This window comes from Scomber japonicus, chromosome 2 (assembly GCF_027409825.1).
Source record: "Scomber japonicus isolate fScoJap1 chromosome 2, fScoJap1.pri, whole genome shotgun sequence".
NCBI lineage: Eukaryota > Metazoa > Chordata > Actinopteri > Scombriformes > Scombridae > Scomber > Scomber japonicus.
This window is the reverse complement of record NC_070579.1, coordinates 35,100,740-35,121,485: the sequence shown is the minus strand read 5'-3', so window position 1 is coordinate 35,121,485 and position 20,746 is coordinate 35,100,740. Positions and strand designations below refer to the sequence as shown.

The window sequence follows — 20,746 nt, the reverse complement described above, 5'->3', positions numbered from 1 at the left end:
TTTTTTTCCCCTTATATTTTGCATTTGTTCACCACAGCACAAATAACATCCTTTTAACTATCCCAGTTGAAGTATAGTAAGGTACTCACCGCTGACAGAAGTCATGTTGACAGGGAGTAATACACTGAAGGTAAAGCCACTAAACACAGGGGAGCTGAAAGTCTATGTTTGATGGTGGTTTCCCCTTGTTGAAATGAAAAAAAAACCCTGTCGTGCTGAAACTTTTCCTCTGTGCAGCCCTCAAGTATCATGTGAGATTGAAAAAAACACTGCCTCCAACTATAGTATATTGAAAAACAAAAACTACTTCTCCTTTATTCATTAGACCGTGTTCTGTATTAAAAATTAATAGATATGGTTAAACTACAATGATGCCTATGAGTGGATGTAATTATAAAGTATATGCAAATGTTGGCAAATGTAAGCAAACACCCAGACACTAAGCTGCCTAACCACTGTGACTAAAAAAAGAAAATAACTATAAACCACTTTCTGGTGTTCACCGTGTCACTTAACGTTATTATCTGTGTGTATGTTTTGAGGGTCAGAGTTACAAAATGTCAAGTTTTCAGTCATATAACATGACTTCTAGCTGTCTTCACGAAAGCAACTGTCTCAGAGGGATATGGATGGAGATGTGAAACTTTATATCAATCATATGTAAATGAGCTGTTTCAAGGTAATGTATGATAATGTCACTATGATAGCTCAAAGCCACAACACAGAGCAGTCAGCAGATACTGAGTTATGATAAACCCCATACGTGTGATGAGTATGGTTAGTTAGTTAGTTCAATGCAGATGATACCTGATATTTGTTTTATATGAAGTATATAGTTCAATATATAGGCATCATTATCTATTTTATACATTTTTATACACAAAATGTTCAGAGATAGTAACATAGATAGTAACATAGTGTTTATTAAAATATTAATATTATTATATTAAATACTGTTCATTTCTTTATTAAAAAATCATTTTGAACATATGGTTGGTTACTCTGTTGTTTTTGTATTTCTACATTATTATACAGATACTAGTCTGAATCTCGCTGTACTGGACATTAGTGGAGCTTTCTGCAAAACTACCCTTTGCCCACTGACTCACAAGACCTGCACATGTTTCTGCACACCTGTATCTCTGCGGGTTGTGGTTTCCCGCTTTCACTGAAGGCAGTTCTAACCACATGGCACAGAACATAGCAAGTTGCAGAGCATGGTTCATAATTCACAAGTACACTAAAGCACTACCAAATCTGATCACTACATCCTCCTACATCTAGAAGCTGAAACCATAAAAAACATCATGTCTAAAGCTCAGATCCACCTTTAGTTTTTAGTCATTCTTTTTGGTTGTAACAGGGACTTTTGTCACAGCTGAAAGCTTTGGAGGATTAGGGTTCGCTGAAAGCTGAAAAACAGGAAATCAGAACAATTCCCTCTCATCTTACCACTTCCCTTACCTGTTAAGTGCACGCACACTACTGTATGCACAAATTGTTTGGCTCAACCATCACAGTATACCATTCAAAGCACTTTCATAGAGAGTTGTTCATTTTTAAACTGTAAATTTGCATTTATATTAGTTCATAGATATGTATCAAACAATTCCAGGACAAGAAGTGAAATGAAGAGTTTGTTTAGGGTAAAAAAGTTTATTGGTATAAATATGCAAAAGAAAATTCATTTTAAGACTGAATGTGACTGTTCTTAAAGATGTTTTTTACGACAACATGAAAATCCATGTTTAAGCACACCTCATAACACTGTGTACACAATCACGGTACATTTAAAAGTTTTTCTGCTGAAAATTGCAAATATTGATCATAACACAGAAATGTTCTAAGCGTACTGCTTTTGATTTGATTGACAGCTAGCAAACTTGAGAACACCAGTCGTTGAGCTTTGTACAGCATTAATGATCATGTGATATATGTATATATATATATATATATATATATATATATATATATATATACGCATGAAGGGACAGGGACGGGCCCCAGGACAACCAATACACAAGTATAATAAAAATGCTGATAATAAATAACAAAAAATAACTACTACTAGTGACTACAAACTCCTGAGACAATACGGTCACTGTAATACTGATACAGATAGTAAACAAATATTCTCCTGGCCAGGAGATGGTCGCCCAGCTCCACTCTTCACAAGTATGCCAACTTATTTTTTTAAATAAAAATCACAACATGCAAAAATAACAATAAAAGCAACAATGACATTACAATACGAAGGACAAAGTTAAATATAACACTGAACAATGTTTGTATCATGTGACAGCTTTTTTCAATATGGCCGGTCTTCATTAGCGAAGTGCTAGAGAATAAGACAGGAGATATGTATTGATATGTGCTGAAGAGGGCCTGTATGCTTTCTTCCATAGATCAATAAGGCCTATGGATGAAATATAGTGCTTTCACACGGGCTTTTGTGGCGCACTTAGCAGCCATTGATTTTAAACAGAACCATTGCTTTGTCGGCTTCAAGTGCTTAACTTTTTTTTTTTTTTTTTTCTTTTTTCTTACATCATCTTTGCTTCAGGCTTGTTAAAACGCATCTGAAAGGCTCTTCATATGCTTTGACAAAAATGAGATGATACTGTGCAATACATGTTTATCAGAGGATGATATCACACGTCTTAACAGCCTTACAGTTCAAAGGCAGGTCAGGTGTTGTGATTCAGTGGGCTGGTCTGGCCCTGCTGGGCCCCTCTGATGGCTCACTAGTCGGGGCATCTTCTGTCTGAGCGGAGGTGGTCTCAGAGCCCGTGTTGCTGTCGCTGGTTCCCTCCTCCATGGCTCCCTCTGGGACGCTCTCCTTGTCCTCGGATGCCCCTTCCTCGCTGCCTGGATGAGCTTCGAGTTCCTCTGAGGCCTTCTGCTTCCCTGAGTCAGCCAAAAAAAAGGAAAAAAAACGCATGAAGCAAATTGAGCCAGACAGCTTTATAGTCCCTGATAAATACCACCATGGCTCACCTGGTGTATCTGTTGGATTGGACTCCGTGTCCTCGCCTTCCTTGTTGCTACTTTCGCTGAGAGAATTTTGCTGGGACTTGTTGCCATGTGTTGCGCAGACGTGTTTCTCTTCTTCTGCTAACACGCAGGTGGGGGCTTCTCTAGCACCTCGGTCTCCTGCATCCTTCTCGCGTTCTGCCATGCGTTTGCGGGCTGCCTCTTCGGCTGCAGAAATCTCTGCAGAAATCTTCTCCATGTCCACTTCCACTTTCATACAACACAGCTGAAAAAGTAGTTGAAGAGGTTTTACAAATGCAAAAAAAAAGTTGCATACAGTGATGAGAAGCATAATGTGTTCACTTTCAGCTCAGTGTTGTGTGTGTGTGGGTTTGTTTTTAACATTTCAACAGTGTTCCACTACATGCACCGCTTGTGTGGATGGATGCTCTGAGAGGCTCTGTAAAGGATAATGGCGCCCCCCGTTGTGTACAGTACACAGTGCACCCAGCTACACTGCTGCATCTAATTTCAGAATGACAGTTATTATGGGGGCAACAAATTGTAAACAATGGAAGCTATACGATTGCCAGAACATGTGGATGGAGTTAGCAGCAGCTGGCGGCTGTAAGGCAGGCGTAGAGCTGCACAGCGTACGGTCAAGCCAGCAAAAAAGGACAGCTTGTGTGCGAGGAATCGATGAGCGGGATCGATGTTAAAAGATGCCGTACCCTTTTGAGCTCATTCGTGAACGACTCTGTTGCTTCGATGAATTTTCTCTTCTTGTCCTGGTGGCGGTCTTCAATCTGAAGCAACTCTGCCTCCAGCTTTCTCTGCGACACGAGAGAGACACACAGGCACCACGGTGAGTACTTCATCAACACAGCTGTCGACGTGACGTTCCACCGTTATGCGAAGAACAGAAAGACCCTAATGATCCTACCTGGTGCACCATCAAAGACTGGACCTGGCGTTTGAGGACCTGCATGCGAGCGGTGGTAACAACCGACCGCACATCTGGGACTACGCTCTCGCTGAGGATCTCGCTGATCAAACGGTGGTTGCGCTGGAAACGGGCAGCGGCCGAGTGCTTTATGGAAAAGCCATCGTCGTAATCTGAGGACGTGAGACACATAAAAAGGGGGATTTACGGGTTTGGCTTGGGCGATACGTTTTTACACACCTGTGAAGAGTGGAGATGTGTCACATAGTCACCACCAACGACCACGAGGAGCTTCAGAAAACTAGAACACAAATGATAAAGAAAACAAAATGATGCAAGTACTGCTGTATCAAGACAATGCAGACATCACCTCACATCTCTGCTTTTACTCACTTTATCTTATTATTTATTTAGTGTATTTATCCATCTTTTATTTTATTTGAGTATTCTGAATTTTTCCATTTTTATACTTCTGGTGTTTCTTCAGCTTCTGTTTTTACTGAGTCATAATTTATAACAGCCATTTAGAGTTTGTGCATGGATCTGGGTGGTATGCAAGGACTGTCTGTTTGTGTGTGTGTGCTTAACTAAGTAAAGCACTTTGTGTTACATTATTATGTATGAAAAGGGCTACACAAATAAAGTCTGATTGATTGACTGATCAGGATTATTGAAACTCAATATTTATACAGTTACAGCTTACATAAATAAACAAAGCGCAGACCAGAATGCTTCTATTATGATCAACTGAAGCTGCTGCATTGACCACAGAAGCTGCATGCATCTGCACAGCCATCGCATTACTCATCTCTTTTTTTATTCAGCTGTCTTATTTTTTCCCTTCTATTTTCTACACTCAGCTATGCTATCTTACAAGTAAAAACTACATAGATGTGTGTAACAAAAAAAACTGTTTCAAATTATTAAAATAAGTACCTCATTGTACTAGAGGCAATGCAACTCAGCAGTGCAACCTTGTGGGGTTTCTTTTCATTGCACGCTCAAATGAATCAATCGAATCAATGTGTATCCATGATCCTCTAGTTCAAAAAATTCACTCCCAGTTAAAATAGCATTCGCTTCCAAACCCTCCATAAACATAACTTTTGCAATATCAGACTTGGCGGCGCTCGTCGTAAGAGTTGAACTGGCAAACGCTACTTTTTCCAAAGTATCTGACTTGAAATCTGCTCAGAAAAATTCGGCTGGCACCCTCACACGCAACAAAGATGCAGCTGGTGTAGCAGGTAAAAAAAAAAAAACACAAAAAAACACCCCGCCCTGCCTACATGACGCGTCATGTCCGTGCCTGATGTATTTCAGCCGTTAAGAGTTAAATATATGCCATTATGTCAAAACACATCCTTAAGCAAAGCAAAACCTATATTGTCGGGTGAACGGAACAAGCTGTTGATTATAACTCACTGAATGTGGACAGAGAGTTCGAAATGTAGTCTGCAATTTTCATTTGCCAGCAAATGTTCTTCTTTGTCTTGAATGTATACTGCTCTGCTGTTTAAATACAGAACGCTAGTGCAGTGAAGTCAAATCCAAATACAGTTAATCTACAGTGACTTTAGACAATAATCATCCCTCGTTACTTTTTCCACTCTGCGGTGTTGAAGAATAAACTTCAGATGGATTCAAATTGTTTTTTTGTTTTATTTTATTGAGAACCAAACACAGACCATTTGAATGGCTTTAAAAACTTGTATGGTTACTTCAGAAAAAAGCCTGTGTTCTGACAGTGATTACAGCTTTAGGCCTTGCTGAATCTGTGAGATATCATTTTGGTGTATCCTGTTTTTATTTGCTCAGACATTGGTAGGTTGTGTGAGGAGAACAGTTGTCTGTGAACAGCTAACCTCAAGTCAGTTAAAGGTCATGGTTCCCAATCCAAGCTGTTCACATCCATTCATGAGCATTATGTACTGTGCATTAAAAACATCAGTCACATACAGTCTGTTGTTATGGAAACATTTGTGGATTTTGGCTTAATAAAGATGTACTGTGTGACAAGATGAAATGATCAGAAAATGAATAAGATATATGAGTATTTGCTGATTGCTATTTAAATGAATCATGGATCATGTTTCATCACTCCTTGCTTCTCTCCATTGGGGAGTATTACAATTGATTGTAAGATTTTATTGATATTCAAAACCTTACTGAGTCAGGTTCCTAACTCTATCATAGACTTACTGGAGTCCTGTGTGCTTCCATGCTGCCTGAGAACCTGGCCTTTAGTCTGGGAACTCCCAGAGTATCTCAGGCAAGCAGAATCAGTTTCATCTTTTATATCACTTCTTAAAACTCGCTTTTATTAAAAAGGGCTTGTTATAGTTTTACCCCTCATCCTTTTTTATCTTTTTAATTCTTCTTTTTAAATCTTTATTTCATCTTGTTGATTTTATTGTTTTATGACAAGTTTAAAAATCTTAATTGCCTGTACTTTTATCAGAACTATCAATTTAGCTCTTTCTATGTTTACTTGATTTTATTTATTTATTGAAAAGTACTATATAAATAAAGTTATTATTATTATCATTATCATTATTATTATTATATATTGGACTAAAAGGGTTTTACAAATAGCTAAATGGATAAAATAATAGAGTAGTTAAAAATAGATTGATTCGTGCATACATTTACCAGCATAATGAGTTAATCTGTTTGACAGTACTGTACATTTTAATCTAAGGACTAATTAGATGAATTCATAAAGACATTGAACAATTTAGCTTCTAAAAATGACGAGATTCTTGTCTTTGTTTACCAGTTGGCTCCCCCTCTATTTTTCCATTTGCAAACACTGTCACATACTATACTTGACGCTACTTTTTGTCCTTGTTGTGGCCTTTGCTTAACCGCTGTGTGATGTAACGAGAGCTCTCGGCGGGTATCAGTTTAACTCGTCAGCCCGGTGTGCACCCATATATATGTGTGTGTGTGTGTGTGTGTGTGTGTGTGTGCACCCTCGAAACTTTCCAGAGGGCAGAAATGAATCGTATCTGCTACGTCGAAAGTTTCAAAGGTGCACACATAGGTGCTCTGACACCACAACAGGAAACAGTCAGGGGAGGTAATACTGTCTGAGGGTAGCGTGTGAGCAATAGACTTATTTAACATTCACATTTTCTGTAGAATTGTCTCAGTAATGTGTGGATATTTTCCAGCCTTTGCTTTTAGCCGAACGCTGTCCTTCTACATTATGGATGTGGTTTCAGGTTATTTTAGTTGTGCATTACAGACGTTAGGTAAAGGCAGGGCTTCTCCTGTCTGCCTAACTCTATTACACAGTCCAGACTGCACTTCACCCAAGATAAACTTTCAACAAATAGGCTTTTGCTGGTTAGATCGACTGCTGAAAATAACCACAAAAAGGCCTTCTTAAAATATGCATTTTAAAACTGTGCGCGATAGATCTATCAGCTGCTTTTGATCTTCTGTCTCAAACAAGCCTTTTTTTTTCATTGTGAGCTGATTTGATGTCATAATAAAAGAGGAGAAACTGGTGTATGGCAGCAGCTTAAGACTTTGTAAGAATAGGTGATTATATAACAGCATTTATGGTTATTACTTGTGGAGCGCCACAGGGGTCTGTATTAGGACCACAATGGTTTTTTTTTTTTGGGGGGGGGGGGGGGGGGGGGGGTATAAATGACATGTAGGGTATCAAGGATATTGAAATTTGTTTTAATTGTGGATAATTGGAAGAACTGCAGCAGTCTTTGGAGGTGGTTATGATTCAAATGAGTTAATTAAAATGATGGTTTGACAGAAAACTAATTATCATTTAAAACCTTATGCTGTTTGAAAATCATACAATTAACACACACGTGTACAAGTGATGATAGGTAATGTCGATATAGAATGAGTAGATGAAAATGAATTTCTGGGTGTAACATTAGACCACAAAATCAGCAGGAAACCTCATACAAGATACAGTATGCGAGCAAAGTTGGCAAAGAGCGTCGCACTTCTGGGAAAAACAACGCCCATACTGAGTCAAAAACCATAATACACTCTTATTCACTTGTATTATCTGAATTACTGTGTGGATGATATGTGGGTTAGGGTGCACAAAAGCAACTCATTTTGCATACTACAAAAAAAAAAAAAAAAAAAAAGAGCCGGGAGGATATCATGAATACACTAACATGCTGTTTTTAAAGACACGTGCTTTGTAGTTCATGGATCTGATTTATTCATTAAGACTGTGCAAATTATGTACACAGCCAGAAATAATTTACTTCCTAGCATCAACAACAACAACAAAAAAAAGAAGTAGTTCTTAAACTGAGTGGGGAGGGTGAACTTTAACTTCGAAAGACTTGTTCGCACCAATCTCAAGAGTATGTGTTTTTCATTCATTTGTGGGGTAATGGGACTCAAGCTGAGTAAGAATATCAAACACTTCCATACAGTGATGAGTAAGGGCCTTTGTTTGTCTCAAGACTGTGAAACTCACTGATGATGACGTTATTGTTATTGTTTGGTTTTTCTCATTTTCTCTCTATGAGTGTTGGTGATGTTCATAAAGGTTGAGGACGTGCGTAAAAGGTTAATTATGAATGTATAAAGACGATGTACGTAAGTGTTGATTATGTAAGAGGATAGAGGATAGAGGAGGACAATGATCATCAAGGTTAGTTGTGTATGTATAAAGAAGATGTACATAAAGGTTGATTATGTATGTTTAACAATGATGTGCACTGCCTATGTAAGTATAAAGAGGATGTATATTGAGTATGTATGCATAAAGAGGATGTACACTGTGTATGTATGTTTAAGAGACATAAAGAGGATGTACACAAAAGTTGTATAAGTATATATAAAAAGGATCATAGAGATAATTATTTAAGTTGACTATATAAATATAGAAAAGGGACCAGATCAGTATTTTATCTCTCTACTTATTGAGAATTTATTGTATACTTTTAATTATCATTTTATTGGTTATTCTTGTTTTGTTAATCTATTCTAAAAAGAGACTTTCTTTAAGACTGTATTTATTAATAAATCACAATCTCTGAATATGTGGCCACCTGGAGAGCTAAATCCCATTTAATGGATGTTACGTGCAGCCTTTTGAGAACACAACCCGCTGGGATACAGGCTCTGACATTTTTATGGTCTGGGGTGTTTCTAAATAGCAATTGGTTTTATCTGTAGTTTTCCTGTCATTTTCCTACGTCATTATCTCCTGCTTTAACCCAGCCAGACCCCAGACAAGCATCATTTCCGTGAGGTGGGTGTAACTCAAACGTCTTCTTCTGGCTTGTGTCTAACGTGTGTGTGTGTGTGCGTCAGTCTTTAAAACAACAGGGAAAAGAATGTAAATTTTGCAATTATGTCTAAACCAATGCCAAGAATACCTACAAAATGTCAACACTGTGTGCAAAACAAAGACAAATTTTGGTTCCATTTTGCAGCTTAAAAGCAGAAATTACCAAATTACCCAAAATGTGGATGGTTGTAGCAGTGTAGGAGGAGGGTAAAAGATAACACAGTCTCTGGGTGTGCGGACTGGCAACTCTGTGTGGTCGTGCTACAGTAATTACAGCTCTGTCACAGTGCTTAAAACGTTGGGAGACAAAGCATTCGGCTGAGTGGCCTTACCATCTGGATCCTCCGCTGGCTGAATACTCATGTAAGGCTCACCCTTGTCGAGTCTGGACTGCCTCTGGCGGCTCTCCTCTTCCAGAGCTGCCTCGGCGCGGCTTTTTGCATTGACGTAGGCCAGGTAGGCTGGCGAGTTGTGATAGGCCTTCATGCTCTCATTATACTCAATCTAAGGTGGAGGAGATGACAGGAATGACAGAGAAGGCAAGCAGACACAACATGTGGACCCTCGGTTCTATTAACTAGGACAAGATAGGGGGAAAAAGTTTAGTCATGACTGTTACAAAAGGAAGTAATGATGACTGGAGGGACCCACAACTGTTGGAGACACATCTACTGGTCACCCATCACAAAAAGCCCCCCATCAACACCCTCTTGTAAAACAACCAACCTTCTCTGCTTCGTAGTCATTCAAATAATCCTGTTTCTCCTCATCAGTGAGGTCCCTCCACATGCCACCGATTATCTTCCCAATTTCCCATAGCTTCAGATCAGGATTGGAGGCTTTAACTTGATCCCAAACCTGGTGATGAGAACCAGACATGGGTGTGGGGTTGGGTTGGGTTGGAGGGGCTATAGGTGGTTATCTCTTTGCAGAGAGGTCACAAACCAGAGGAGGCCGTGTGCTTTAAACTCCATCTCCAAGTTGATGAATCCCACTATGTGATGTGGACTGTCCTGAGTTAAGCCCTAGCTTTATTTAACTACATCTACCTTGATACACAACTATTAGCGTCTTAAACAGAATTAATGTCTTAATCATTCTGAGATGATACAACATATTCAAATCAAAGTATCCCTGCATTCCAACAGAGCACATGATGATGCAAAAGACAGCAGTTACACACTGTGTACTTACTTTACGACTATATCTCATGTATGGCATCAATGGCTTATCAGGTGGCTTGGGTGGCTTTGGGATATTTATTCCTGAGGAATTCTGGTCAAGAAAGAAAAAGAGTCATCTTAAGACATGGTTGCTGTTGAGTGATCAGGCAACCATTTAAACACATTTGTAGGTGCATGGTTGTGGAATTTGACATGAAAACACAAAGAAATGTACTTGGACTCAAATGCAAGATGCATCAAAGTAATTTCTTATCAGTTCAATTAACTTGATTTAATTAATGACAGTTTGAGGCCATATACAAGTGAGGAACCCCACAGAGAACAATGGAATAGCGTCGACTGTGCAAAAAAAAGAAAGAAAATCTCACTTAAGCTGAGATTTGCCCACCGCGAGACATAATGTCATTATCAGAGTCAGCCAACCACAGCTTGCATGCAGCGACTGAATTACTGCTCAGCAGCCAGAGCCATGCCGAGCAACGAGTCTGTAATTCCATGGCAACACTGATGGCATGGGTTACTTAACATGGCTGTCAGAAATGCAGACTTTGAAAGGCAGGTGGTATTTGAATACACACAGATGGGACTTTTTAAGCCAGTCTGTAACTGTGATGGAGGCAGCAGAGGAGTTTGGAATGATACGCATTTCAGATTCAAGATCAAGATTTAGTCTCGAGAATGGAATGACATTTTTTAAAATATATATTTATTTTCAGCATCTGTTCTTTGAACAGTGCAAATACAAAAAATACACCTTGTCTCATTCAAACAAAACACTGATTGACCTTGTGAAAAGCTACAATGCTACTGATGCTCACAGAGGGTTCTGCAATGTTTTGCTTTGACCGAGCAAGCTGCGCAAACTGAACTACAGATTTTAAATATCTCCAACTGAGTCCACCTGACATTTTCACTCAACGTGTTTATTCAATGTTAACATTCATACCGTTACCCGACTGTTGCTGCTTTGGCTCCCTCCCAGTCTGTAGTTGTTGTAGGCCAGATGGCTGTATGGGTTGTACCCCACAAACCCGGTAGTGTTGGGCATTTGCTGATGGAAACAAATGAGACAGAAACACAAATGAGAAATGGCATAAAATAAGGAGGGAGAGTAAAGCCCGAGACAGAAACTTAAAGAAACCAATGACTGTCAAAAGGAAGAAAACTGGCAGTGACACTGGGGCTATAAACTAACTCATCTTTACAGAAGCAGTGATGTATCAGCACATCAGTGTGTGCTGTGTCACAGGGGTTGTGTCATCTACAAAAAAACATGCTGTCTTTGAAATAAATACCTTTTGATCAAGCATTAAGTGTACTTAGGGCTGGGCAATACATTGATATATATCAATATCGTGATATGAGACTAGATATCGTCTTAGATTTCGGCTATCGTAATATCGTGATATGTCAGAGTTGTCTCTTCCTGCTTTTAAATGTTGCATTACTGTAAAAACGTGTACTTTTCTGAACTTACCAGACTCTTCTAGCTGTTCTGTTATTTACTTTTTACTCACTTTGTCATTATAACCACATTACCGATGATTATTTATCAAACATTTCATCATGGAAATATTTAGTGAAAGCATCAAGAGTCATCTCTACATTATCGTTGCAATATCGATATCGAGGTATTTGGTCAAATATATCGCGATACTTGATTTTGTCCATATCGCCCAGCCCTAAGTGTACTCAAATGAAATCTCCAGAAAGCATAATGTGGTATGCACAGTTAAAATTTGGTGCAAAATTTGTTTTAGAGATACTTACAGTTGTAGGGGCAGGGGGAGGGGGAGGGGCATAGGATGGCCTCTCTGTTGTGAGAGAAAAAGTCCAAATGAGACATCAGCATCAGTCCAAGCAGTTTCTAATGCAACCTCACTATTTGTCACTTATGTCTTCTTTCTTCTACATATAAATTAATTTCTTTGTATATCTAGAGAAAATATAATATAAAATCCCCCCCCCATTAATAACACAATAAAAGAACTAAAGGAACTCTGTTCATGATTGTAATGCAGTGTGATTATTATAATGGCAACAACAGGTGTAATGTATTCCAATGCATTTAAATACCATCACCTAGCTGACTACAAAGAGCTTGACACAACCATCTAAAATACTCCCAGTGCCTTACTTGACATCTTTGCAGTGATGAGCAGCAGGGATCAGTCTACTCCAGTCATTGGCTCTGTAATAAACACGTTGAGAGTGGGATAGCATTTTAATAACATATTGATAAGATGGAAAAAGTAGTGCCAGGCTGGTTTATTGAACAGCACAAAGAAATGCCGATGATGAGTATCACTGAGCGACGGTCTGCCTGTCTGGAAAGACTGCTGCTCACATATGGAAGCTAGTTCGTGTCAGCAGAAAGACAGGTTGTTAATAACATCGTTCATTTGTTAACACATTAACGCGACATGCTTCAGGAGGGGAAAGGGTAATAGGTGAAAAGCAGCAGCGGTTGACGTTAGCACTGGCTGCTGCTAACCCTTCAATAACTGACACGGTAGCTAATGATAGCTAGCAGCCGCTAATAAAGCTACAGTACTTTTGTTGTAACGTTAGCTGTCTCGAAAGGTTGTGTACTTTGCTTCAAACGCCAGGAATGCATATAGTTAACATGCATTAGGTGACTGGAATTGTAATTATGCTTTTTTTAGACCGCAACTATTCGGTTTTATGTGTGGGCTAACGTAAAAATACTCAGTAGGCTGACGGCTAGCGAGCTGGTAACGCAGCTAGCTTAGCTTAGCTACCTCAATGAAAATACTATAAAGAGATATTAGGCTATTAGCATGCAACGTCAAGTCAAACCAACACATCTAGAGATATACAAGTCCCCTTAGATTCTGATGGTGACGAGCAAGCGTGTGTACTAAAGTGATGGGCAGCGAACTCACCCTAAAAACCTTTAGTCCCCACCACAGTGTGTACGCTGTGGCTTTGACAGGGAAGGCTAACCAACCTAGCTCAGAGAATCAGTCCCCACAATAAACGAATGAAATGGGGTCCACTCGTAAGATTTTCTGTAGAATCTTCCAGAATTGCACCCCCCCCCACCCCTCTCTCCTCTCATTGCAGCTGTGACTGCTTTGCCTGGACGCTGATGCTCATCGCCTCTCAAACTGTCTGTGCTGCAGCTCTCACTTTACTGAGATGACAGCAGAATGTGTGAATTTCAGCAGAAACAGATGTTTTTTTCTTTCTAGAAACATCTTTCTCCTCTAGAATAGCCATCCAGAGAGAAAGACGAGGTATCATAACAGCGCAGCACGGTTAAATAAGAGTTCACTATGTACCCACAGAGCTTACAGATGTGTTACAGATGTGCACTATCACAACTCATGTCAGAAATGAATATAGCCTGGTTACTCCAGAGGTGTATAGGGGGCAAAAACTTGACATATATGGTTACTATGACTGCAAAATACATCACCTCATTTCAAATGTGTATGTCATTGCAGATGCTCTACAGTTTGCATTCACTCTTTTGTAAAAGGTAATAATCTCTATCTATAGGGTGTTAGAAGTTGGAATGATTAATTATGTCACCATACAAGTTGCATTATGCATGCTTCACAGACTACTAAGCTTTTGAGAAAATCAAGGTTGCTCTATTCACTGCTCCCTTGTTGTTAGAACTGAAATACTTTGCATTCTTGTTCACATTGTTCGAGAGCCGCTCAGGTCAATAGTTGTAATAGTGTGTTGCCTAAAGATAACAACCCAAAGCCTGCAGGATTTAGCCTACATCACTGCCCATTCAACCTGAATACTACTTGTTTTGGATTTGTTAATTGATTGTGTTCATTGTGATCCTGTTTCTTTCTGTTTACACTGCACACTTGAGAGCTTATTCTATTTCTGCTTGACCTGCACCCTGTATAATATGCATGTCGACACTGTTGTGATCTCATCACCAGGTGTGATGCTTCGTCTTCTTTTCATTCAACCTGGGCGCTGGCGGAGAGATCTATGGATGGGACGGGGAGTGGATTCCACACATGGCATGGACAAGACTTTCTTAACTGTTGGACACCTGTGATGGAGTTCATCTGGAGGTAGGGTGAAGGTCACATGCCTCCTGTAAGCTACTGTGCAGTCTTAACACATGCGTGCGCGCGTGCATACACACACACACATACACACACAGGGCCTCCCAGGCACAGCTGTAGGATTGTGGATGCCCAGGGGCAGAACAGGGCCTGTGACATTTTGAATCAATCAGAGGAAAACCCGTAAGGCTGTTCTTGTAATGCAGATTCAGATCCAGTTCTTAAGCCTGTAGAGCTCTCCAAAATAGACTCAGGCACTGGAACTAAGCAGACTTGAAAGTTTACTCTGGTGGTGGATGGTGGAGGTATTTTTAGACGCTGCCGCAGTCAGATTATTATGATGTATCATTCCAAAGATATTCCTTGGACAAATGCCTTGATTATTATCATTAACCTGCCTGTCAAACTAGTGATCACGATAGGGATTTTTGAAACACGTGATGCTGGATTCCAATAAAAAAATTAAAAAATGCAGCAACATTTATGTATAAAACTGCTATTGTAATTTCCCCTTTTTGATGTAAGCAGCAAGGAGACTCTCAAGTATTCTCATACATGTAGATCACAGTATCTACTGTATCTGTAGCTTTTGGTTTACAGTGTTTTATTACACTCTGCTGACAAATCACATTTACGCATTCAGAAATAGTCACACACTTCTAAACTGCTTCTAGAATTGCTACAGCCTGAACAATAATGGATGATATAACAATATATCACCCTATATTCATTTTTTACTTTAACAAACTTTCTTTTTTAAAGATAGTTTTTGAAATTTTTGTTATTGTATAGTTCAAAGACAGAGATAAGAATGACCTGCAACAAAGGTCAGCAGGTGGAATTGAACTGTGGAAGTTGCGGTCATGTGGTCGATGTTTTAACCAGCAGGATGTCACAATGCCCCAAACAAACTTTTTTCATAACAATCCCTTATTTAGTTAAAGAGTTGTGATGAAAATATTGCAGTGAACATTTTACAGCTCAACATTAAACTTGTCAAATAAATAAAACAATAACTTCCACACAGTACATTCTAATTCACCAGATCATTTACTGTCAATAACAGCTAAAAAATACAACAAAAAAACACAAACTCATCAACAATATAGTCATGTTCAGACTAGGTAAATAGTAGTAATAATATCAAAATATGCAGCCTGCAAAATAAGTAGTGTGTGATGTGGGCAAGGCTGTAATAAATTGAATTTTCCATTTTTGTTTGAAAGTACACAGAGACAGGAAGTGGAGGTGGAGGTTGGGGGGCAGAGATGGGCGTATGACATACAACAAAGGTCCATGGCTGCAATCAAACAGCAGATGCTGCAGTTATGTGGTGTGAGTCTTAATCTTTAAGCTACTGAGGCACCACCATTAAATTCATTTTTGATTTTTTTTGTCTGTAAACAATGACTCATTCATATTTATCATTTAAAGGAGGTGTGTCAAACTCATTTGATCTCAGGGGGGCCGGACCAGTAAAACCATTGCATAATAACCTATAAATAATATATAATATATATATTATAACTTTACTATAATAAACCATCTAGGTACCTTTGTAAGAAATACTGATATACTGGGTCCAAGCCCATCAAGGAAATGTGTCCTTTAAATCTGAATCACATTGCAAGTCAGTTATCTTGGTTGGATGTCCATAGGCAGATCACCTGAATTCTGAATGGTGAGTGAAAATATTGGAAGTACTGCAATTTTCACAAATGTGTAATGTTATCCATCAAGCCGGATTGGACCTCTTAGTGGACCCTGCTCCATAGGTTTGACACCCCTGATTTAAAGCTTTTCCCAACCATTTTTATATAAACATCTTAAAGTTGAATGAAAAACACTGTTCAAAAACATATCTTACATTTACATGCTGTAATCTCTTCTTAATTATAGGACAACATATACAATCATATCATACATATCAATGAGAAACTAAACTAACTACTACTGATGACCACAACAACATGGTAGTTTCTAAAGTTTTAATTGTCGTATTACAATGTGTACATTTTTTTTATCAGGTAAACATTTACAATGTAACTGATCATTTCATTGGTTGACACTCTATATTTCAGTTCTTTGATCACTTCAGTGTTTGAATATAACAGTCCTGTCGTGGACAAGATACACAAGACATAAGCTGTTTCTAACTCCCCGGACCGTTGCTATGCATGCAAACATTACTTCATATATATCTTCTACACATGAACAGATAATATCAGAGGCAAACAGGAACAGTCTATTCTCAAGAAATGCAAATTACAGTTCAGTACAGCAAAGTTAGAGATCAAGAAACATACTATAGCTTAAATACACAGTTTATGCAGTTAGAAGGCCTTTACAAAAAAAATCAAAGCCAGAACCATTTGCCTTCTCCCTTCAAAGATTAAGACTATTTAACAGAGAAATGTGTGTGAATGTGTTTAGTAACACTTCATTAGTTGATGGATGATAAGATAGGATTTTGCTGGAACTGTTGTTGTGTGCATGCAGTCCACTTAATAGTTCTGATGTCTCCACTTTGCTCGCAGTCTTTGGAAAGATTAGTTTTTTTGATATTTTTAAGCCGTAGCAAGTATTCTCCACCCACACCATCTTCCATCCTCCTGTCTGTGTTTTAGTGAACTTCCTTTGGATATGGTTTAGTGACAAGTAAAAACTGCTCATCAGATGACAATACGCTGTTTCTGGCAGAGGTTATGAATTGATCCTTGGCATCAGTGATTAGATTGGATTCTTCACAGGTGCTGCAGATGAAATAATTGATAACCCAAGTAAAGAATTGTGACTGAGAGCTTGTTAACATTACATATGACAGAGTAATAGAACAGGGCCAACACACAGACGAGAAAAGAATTTACCTTTGATCATATTTTCTTCAAATTGTTTATTGTGATTAAACATTATTTACATGATGTGCATCTATGGAAATATATATTGTAATTCTTGAGAAGTGAGTTTTGCAGCAAAATTAGACCAAAGTGCACTAAAAAGAAAACACATTTTTACATTTTATGTGTACAAATAAATGGAGGAGATTGTTTTTATTTTTTACAGAAATGAACAGACACCCTTTTTTTAAGATGTGCTGCTAAGGGTGCAATTTGTCTAATTGATTTTGGGAATGGACCAATCACGTCAGCTGTCCCCAAGATAGGTTGAGATTACTGGGGAGAGCTCATGAAGATGCACACTAAACAAATGAAGGAAGTATCAAAATGATTCGATTTTATTTGTATATCCATGTTTTTACTGCAAATAAGAAAACAATTGAATTCAACATCATAATAATGGCACTTTTTCTTATTTCTGTGTTGAGTTGAATGAACCTCCCTTCAGTGTGTTGTGCACAAATAGTCATGTTTATAGCTTAACTGATGTTGAGGTAAAACCAGAGTGTGGAGACATAGAAAAAAAACAAAAAAACATAATGTGTAATAGTTGCTGTGAATGATCTTATTTCATTTTGATCTTTTTTTTTTCTTTTTTCGTTTCAACATCTCTGATACGACTGCATTGTGATCCACATACCAACATACCAGTGGTTTGTTAGGTTGTGTGGGAATGGACTTGCAACACCCAGGCACAAACAGCAAAAAACCCCTCCATCACACAAGGTGAATTTGTTGCTTGAGTCAATTAATGACCAAGAAGTCTCCCAGGGGACAGATAAAGCAGTGTGTGCATGTCTGGTGATGACAAACAGCAGTCTTAAACCTGCACAATCACATTGTTATAAGACTGTTACCAGCCTCACCTGCGCTAACTAAAGTATTTGATGAGTAGCTGTGTCACTTCCACTGGTAAAACATTCCTTTTAATGGTTAAGTGTGATATGAAATTCCAGTGTGTTAGCTTTACAGCCACACCAGAGTTTCAAGCTAGATCGGAGTTGCTATGCTGCCAGTAGCTTAATCATTAAAGGTTATTACACTCTTCTTCCAACACATAACGCCTGCGATTTTACAACACTGGCCAATGAGACACACAAGCCAGTCAGCTGCAGTGATAGTGCAAAGCTAATGTGCGACGTCGTCTTTCATATTTTGACAATAACATTGAAAACACAACCGGCTAGTGCAGATGGTCACACCTATAGGTGATCCTCATACTCGCTGATGCTAATCGCTCCTGAAAAAAATCCCAGTCTTCTGTTCCAATCCAAAAACAATGCCCAAAAAAGTGCAGAAGCCTTTTTTTTTTTTCTTTTTGTATTTTGGCACAATCAGTATATAGCACCACCAAAGTTCTGCCAAGCAGTCTGTTTGGAGAGAAATCCTGTATGTTGAAGCATATTCATACAAACACAAGTCACACTGGCATCTCAGCACCAGCTGGAGAAATAAGATTATCCTATCAGCAGTATACAGAGTTTCTAGCCCAGCTTCTCTTCCAGTCCTTCTGGACCACAATGCTAGAAAGAGCTTGCTGGCAAAGAGGGGGGGGGGGGGGGTGCAGAGTTGACAACAGGGTGATAAAGCAAATCTATTCTGGGCTCTCAGATACAGTTTTTCCAAACTAATCTCACTTTTCACTTTGGTCTCGATGTTGATTGTGATGAAAAGCTATGGCTTATCATTTGGTAACTCAAGGCAGGGAGGGTTGTTGCATTCCTTTTGTCACCCGTTTCTGTTTCATTTTATTTGTTCTCTTTCCATCTTTTATTGCTGCTCTTTTGTCGTCACTGAACTAGACTTTGTGTTTGCAAACACATTTTATGGTTGGTTTTAACTTCCTTACCAGATGGATGGGGTAACGACAGATACTATAGGACACTAGAAGAAGAGCCTCTTGTTACAATTAATAACACAAAGTGTGTGGAAGCAAAACTGGTACACTGTTGATTAAGACTCTTTGATGATCTAGTGCTTCAGAAAGTCTATTTCAGGTCTGATTTGGTTGGATTGATGCATTTTTATGTCACTTCAAGAATATTCTGCTAAAATTATACTAAAGAATACCAAACATTTTGCTAACAATGATCACAACTACAACTGTTATCTGTGGAAGGTTTTTTTTCTCCTGCCACCTGTTACTTTAAAGCAGATGTGTCTGAAGACTATCAGTCTTAAGTTCACATAGTAGAAACAAACACAACAAGTGCTCAAAAGACTCATAGAGATCACATACTCTCATACACAGAAACAAAATAGCAAAAAGAACTCAATTCAATGGTTTCTGTTTTTTTTTCTTTTTTGTTGCGCAAGCTCAAGTACCGTTGGCCTCAGGTGAAGTGAGACTTTAGGGCGAAGTCCTTTCCATTGTGTAGTTCTACTAATAAGCACCAGTTCAATTCAGCTGGTCCTGCACCCCCACTGCCACTCCTCACTTCTCAATCCCTCAGAGTAGCCGTCATTAACTGGTGGCAGTCCAGATCCCCTCGCAGCTCCAATGGCCCCGGCAGCCTCATGCCCGTCTTCTGATCCACACACCAGCACTTTCCCCGCTGGCCATCACGTGCAGGATGACACTGTGGGCATGAAGATATATAGAATGTTTTAGTTGATTATAACAGCTCATTTAAACAAAGGTGCAAATATTAAAGCCGCTCTTTTTAATAGTTCTATGTTAAAAATGGATCACATGACTGAATATAATGTAATAGTGCTGACAAGCCCATATTTTCGTCTTATTGGTGTCAACTTCATACTTGGTTGGCTCTCATCAGGCAAGTACAGGCAACAGTTTTCAGTTCAAACAGTCAAAAAACCCACTTCACACTGCCTGTCCAGCACCAAGCAGCACACTGAAAACGCTAGCTAACATAGCGGAGCATTTAGCAGCCAAATTAAAAGACAGTGGGTGTTGGACTTTTTTGTCAGATGGCTAAAGATACGATCCAAATTAAATGCTAATGTTGCTCCGTGTCAGCTGGATGTGTATATAAGGTAATGTTTTGATAATATGTAAATATTAAAGCTGCTCTTATCAATATTTTTATATTAAAAATTGATTCATATGACTAAATATAATTTAAAAGGAGTTGCTTGTAGTGAGAAGTCCATAGAGAAATATCACAGACTCAGCAGTTCCCTTCAGTTCCTTAAATCAATATTTTGATATTACTGGTGGCAACGTCACTGTTTTGGTTGACTCTCACAGCTCTCATCAGGCAGGCAACTGTTTTCAGCTCAAACAGTAAAAAAGAAACCCTAAAAAAAACACGCTAACTAGCTGGTGAATATAGTAGGACATATAGCAGCTAAATTCTATGTTGTCTGTCCAGCGCCAAGCAGCACACTGAAAACACTAACAACTAGCTGGCAAACATGAACATTTAAATTAAAAG

General features: G+C 38.8%; 2 protein-coding genes and 1 long non-coding RNA gene across 3 annotated transcripts in view; 1 reads left to right on the top strand and 2 right to left on the bottom strand.

Annotated features, from left to right (window-relative positions):
* Positions 1–1,719: 1,719 nt before the first annotated feature.
* On the bottom strand, positions 1,720–13,464 carry LOC128368648 (SWI/SNF-related matrix-associated actin-dependent regulator of chromatin subfamily E member 1-like). Its single transcript, XM_053329507.1, has 11 exons — positions 13,297–13,464; positions 12,528–12,581; positions 12,161–12,204; positions 11,337–11,441; positions 10,401–10,481; positions 9,933–10,064; positions 9,539–9,710; positions 3,917–4,089; positions 3,705–3,806; positions 2,998–3,259; positions 1,720–2,907 (listed from the first exon to the last, which is right to left on the bottom strand). Exons 2-11 carry the CDS (start codon positions 12,532–12,534, stop codon positions 2,702–2,704), a joined length of 1,284 nt encoding a protein of 427 aa, XP_053185482.1. The 5' UTR covers positions 12,535–12,581; positions 13,297–13,464; the 3' UTR covers positions 1,720–2,701.
* The window catches only part of LOC128368775 (uncharacterized), a 21,969-nt gene continuing 13,915 nt past the window's right edge, over positions 12,693–20,746 (top strand). Inside the window, exons 1-2 of the long non-coding RNA XR_008321987.1 lie at positions 12,693–12,774; positions 14,320–14,457. This is a non-coding gene — a long non-coding RNA (uncharacterized LOC128368775). The remainder of the gene's footprint in view (positions 12,775–14,319; positions 14,458–20,746) is intronic.
* LOC128368731 (insulin-like growth factor-binding protein 4) overlaps positions 16,243–20,746 on the bottom strand; it is a 17,364-nt gene continuing 12,860 nt past the window's right edge. Inside the window, exon 4 of the mRNA XM_053329598.1 lies at positions 16,243–19,927. Within this exon, the coding sequence (XP_053185573.1) occupies positions 19,790–19,927 (138 nt within the window). The 3' untranslated portion in view covers positions 16,243–19,789. The remainder of the gene's footprint in view (positions 19,928–20,746) is intronic.

Bases quoted from the DNA above. Each gene is read 5' to 3' on its own strand.
- LOC128368648 (XM_053329507.1), bottom strand. The intron at 10,065-10,400 runs GTAAGTACACAG...TCTCATCACCAG, and splicing joins ACATGAGATATAGTCGTAAA to GTTTGGGATCAAGTTAAAGC. The intron at 2,908-2,997 runs GTGAGCCATGGT...TGGCTGACTCAG, and splicing joins CAATCCAACAGATACACCAG to GGAAGCAGAAGGCCTCAGAG.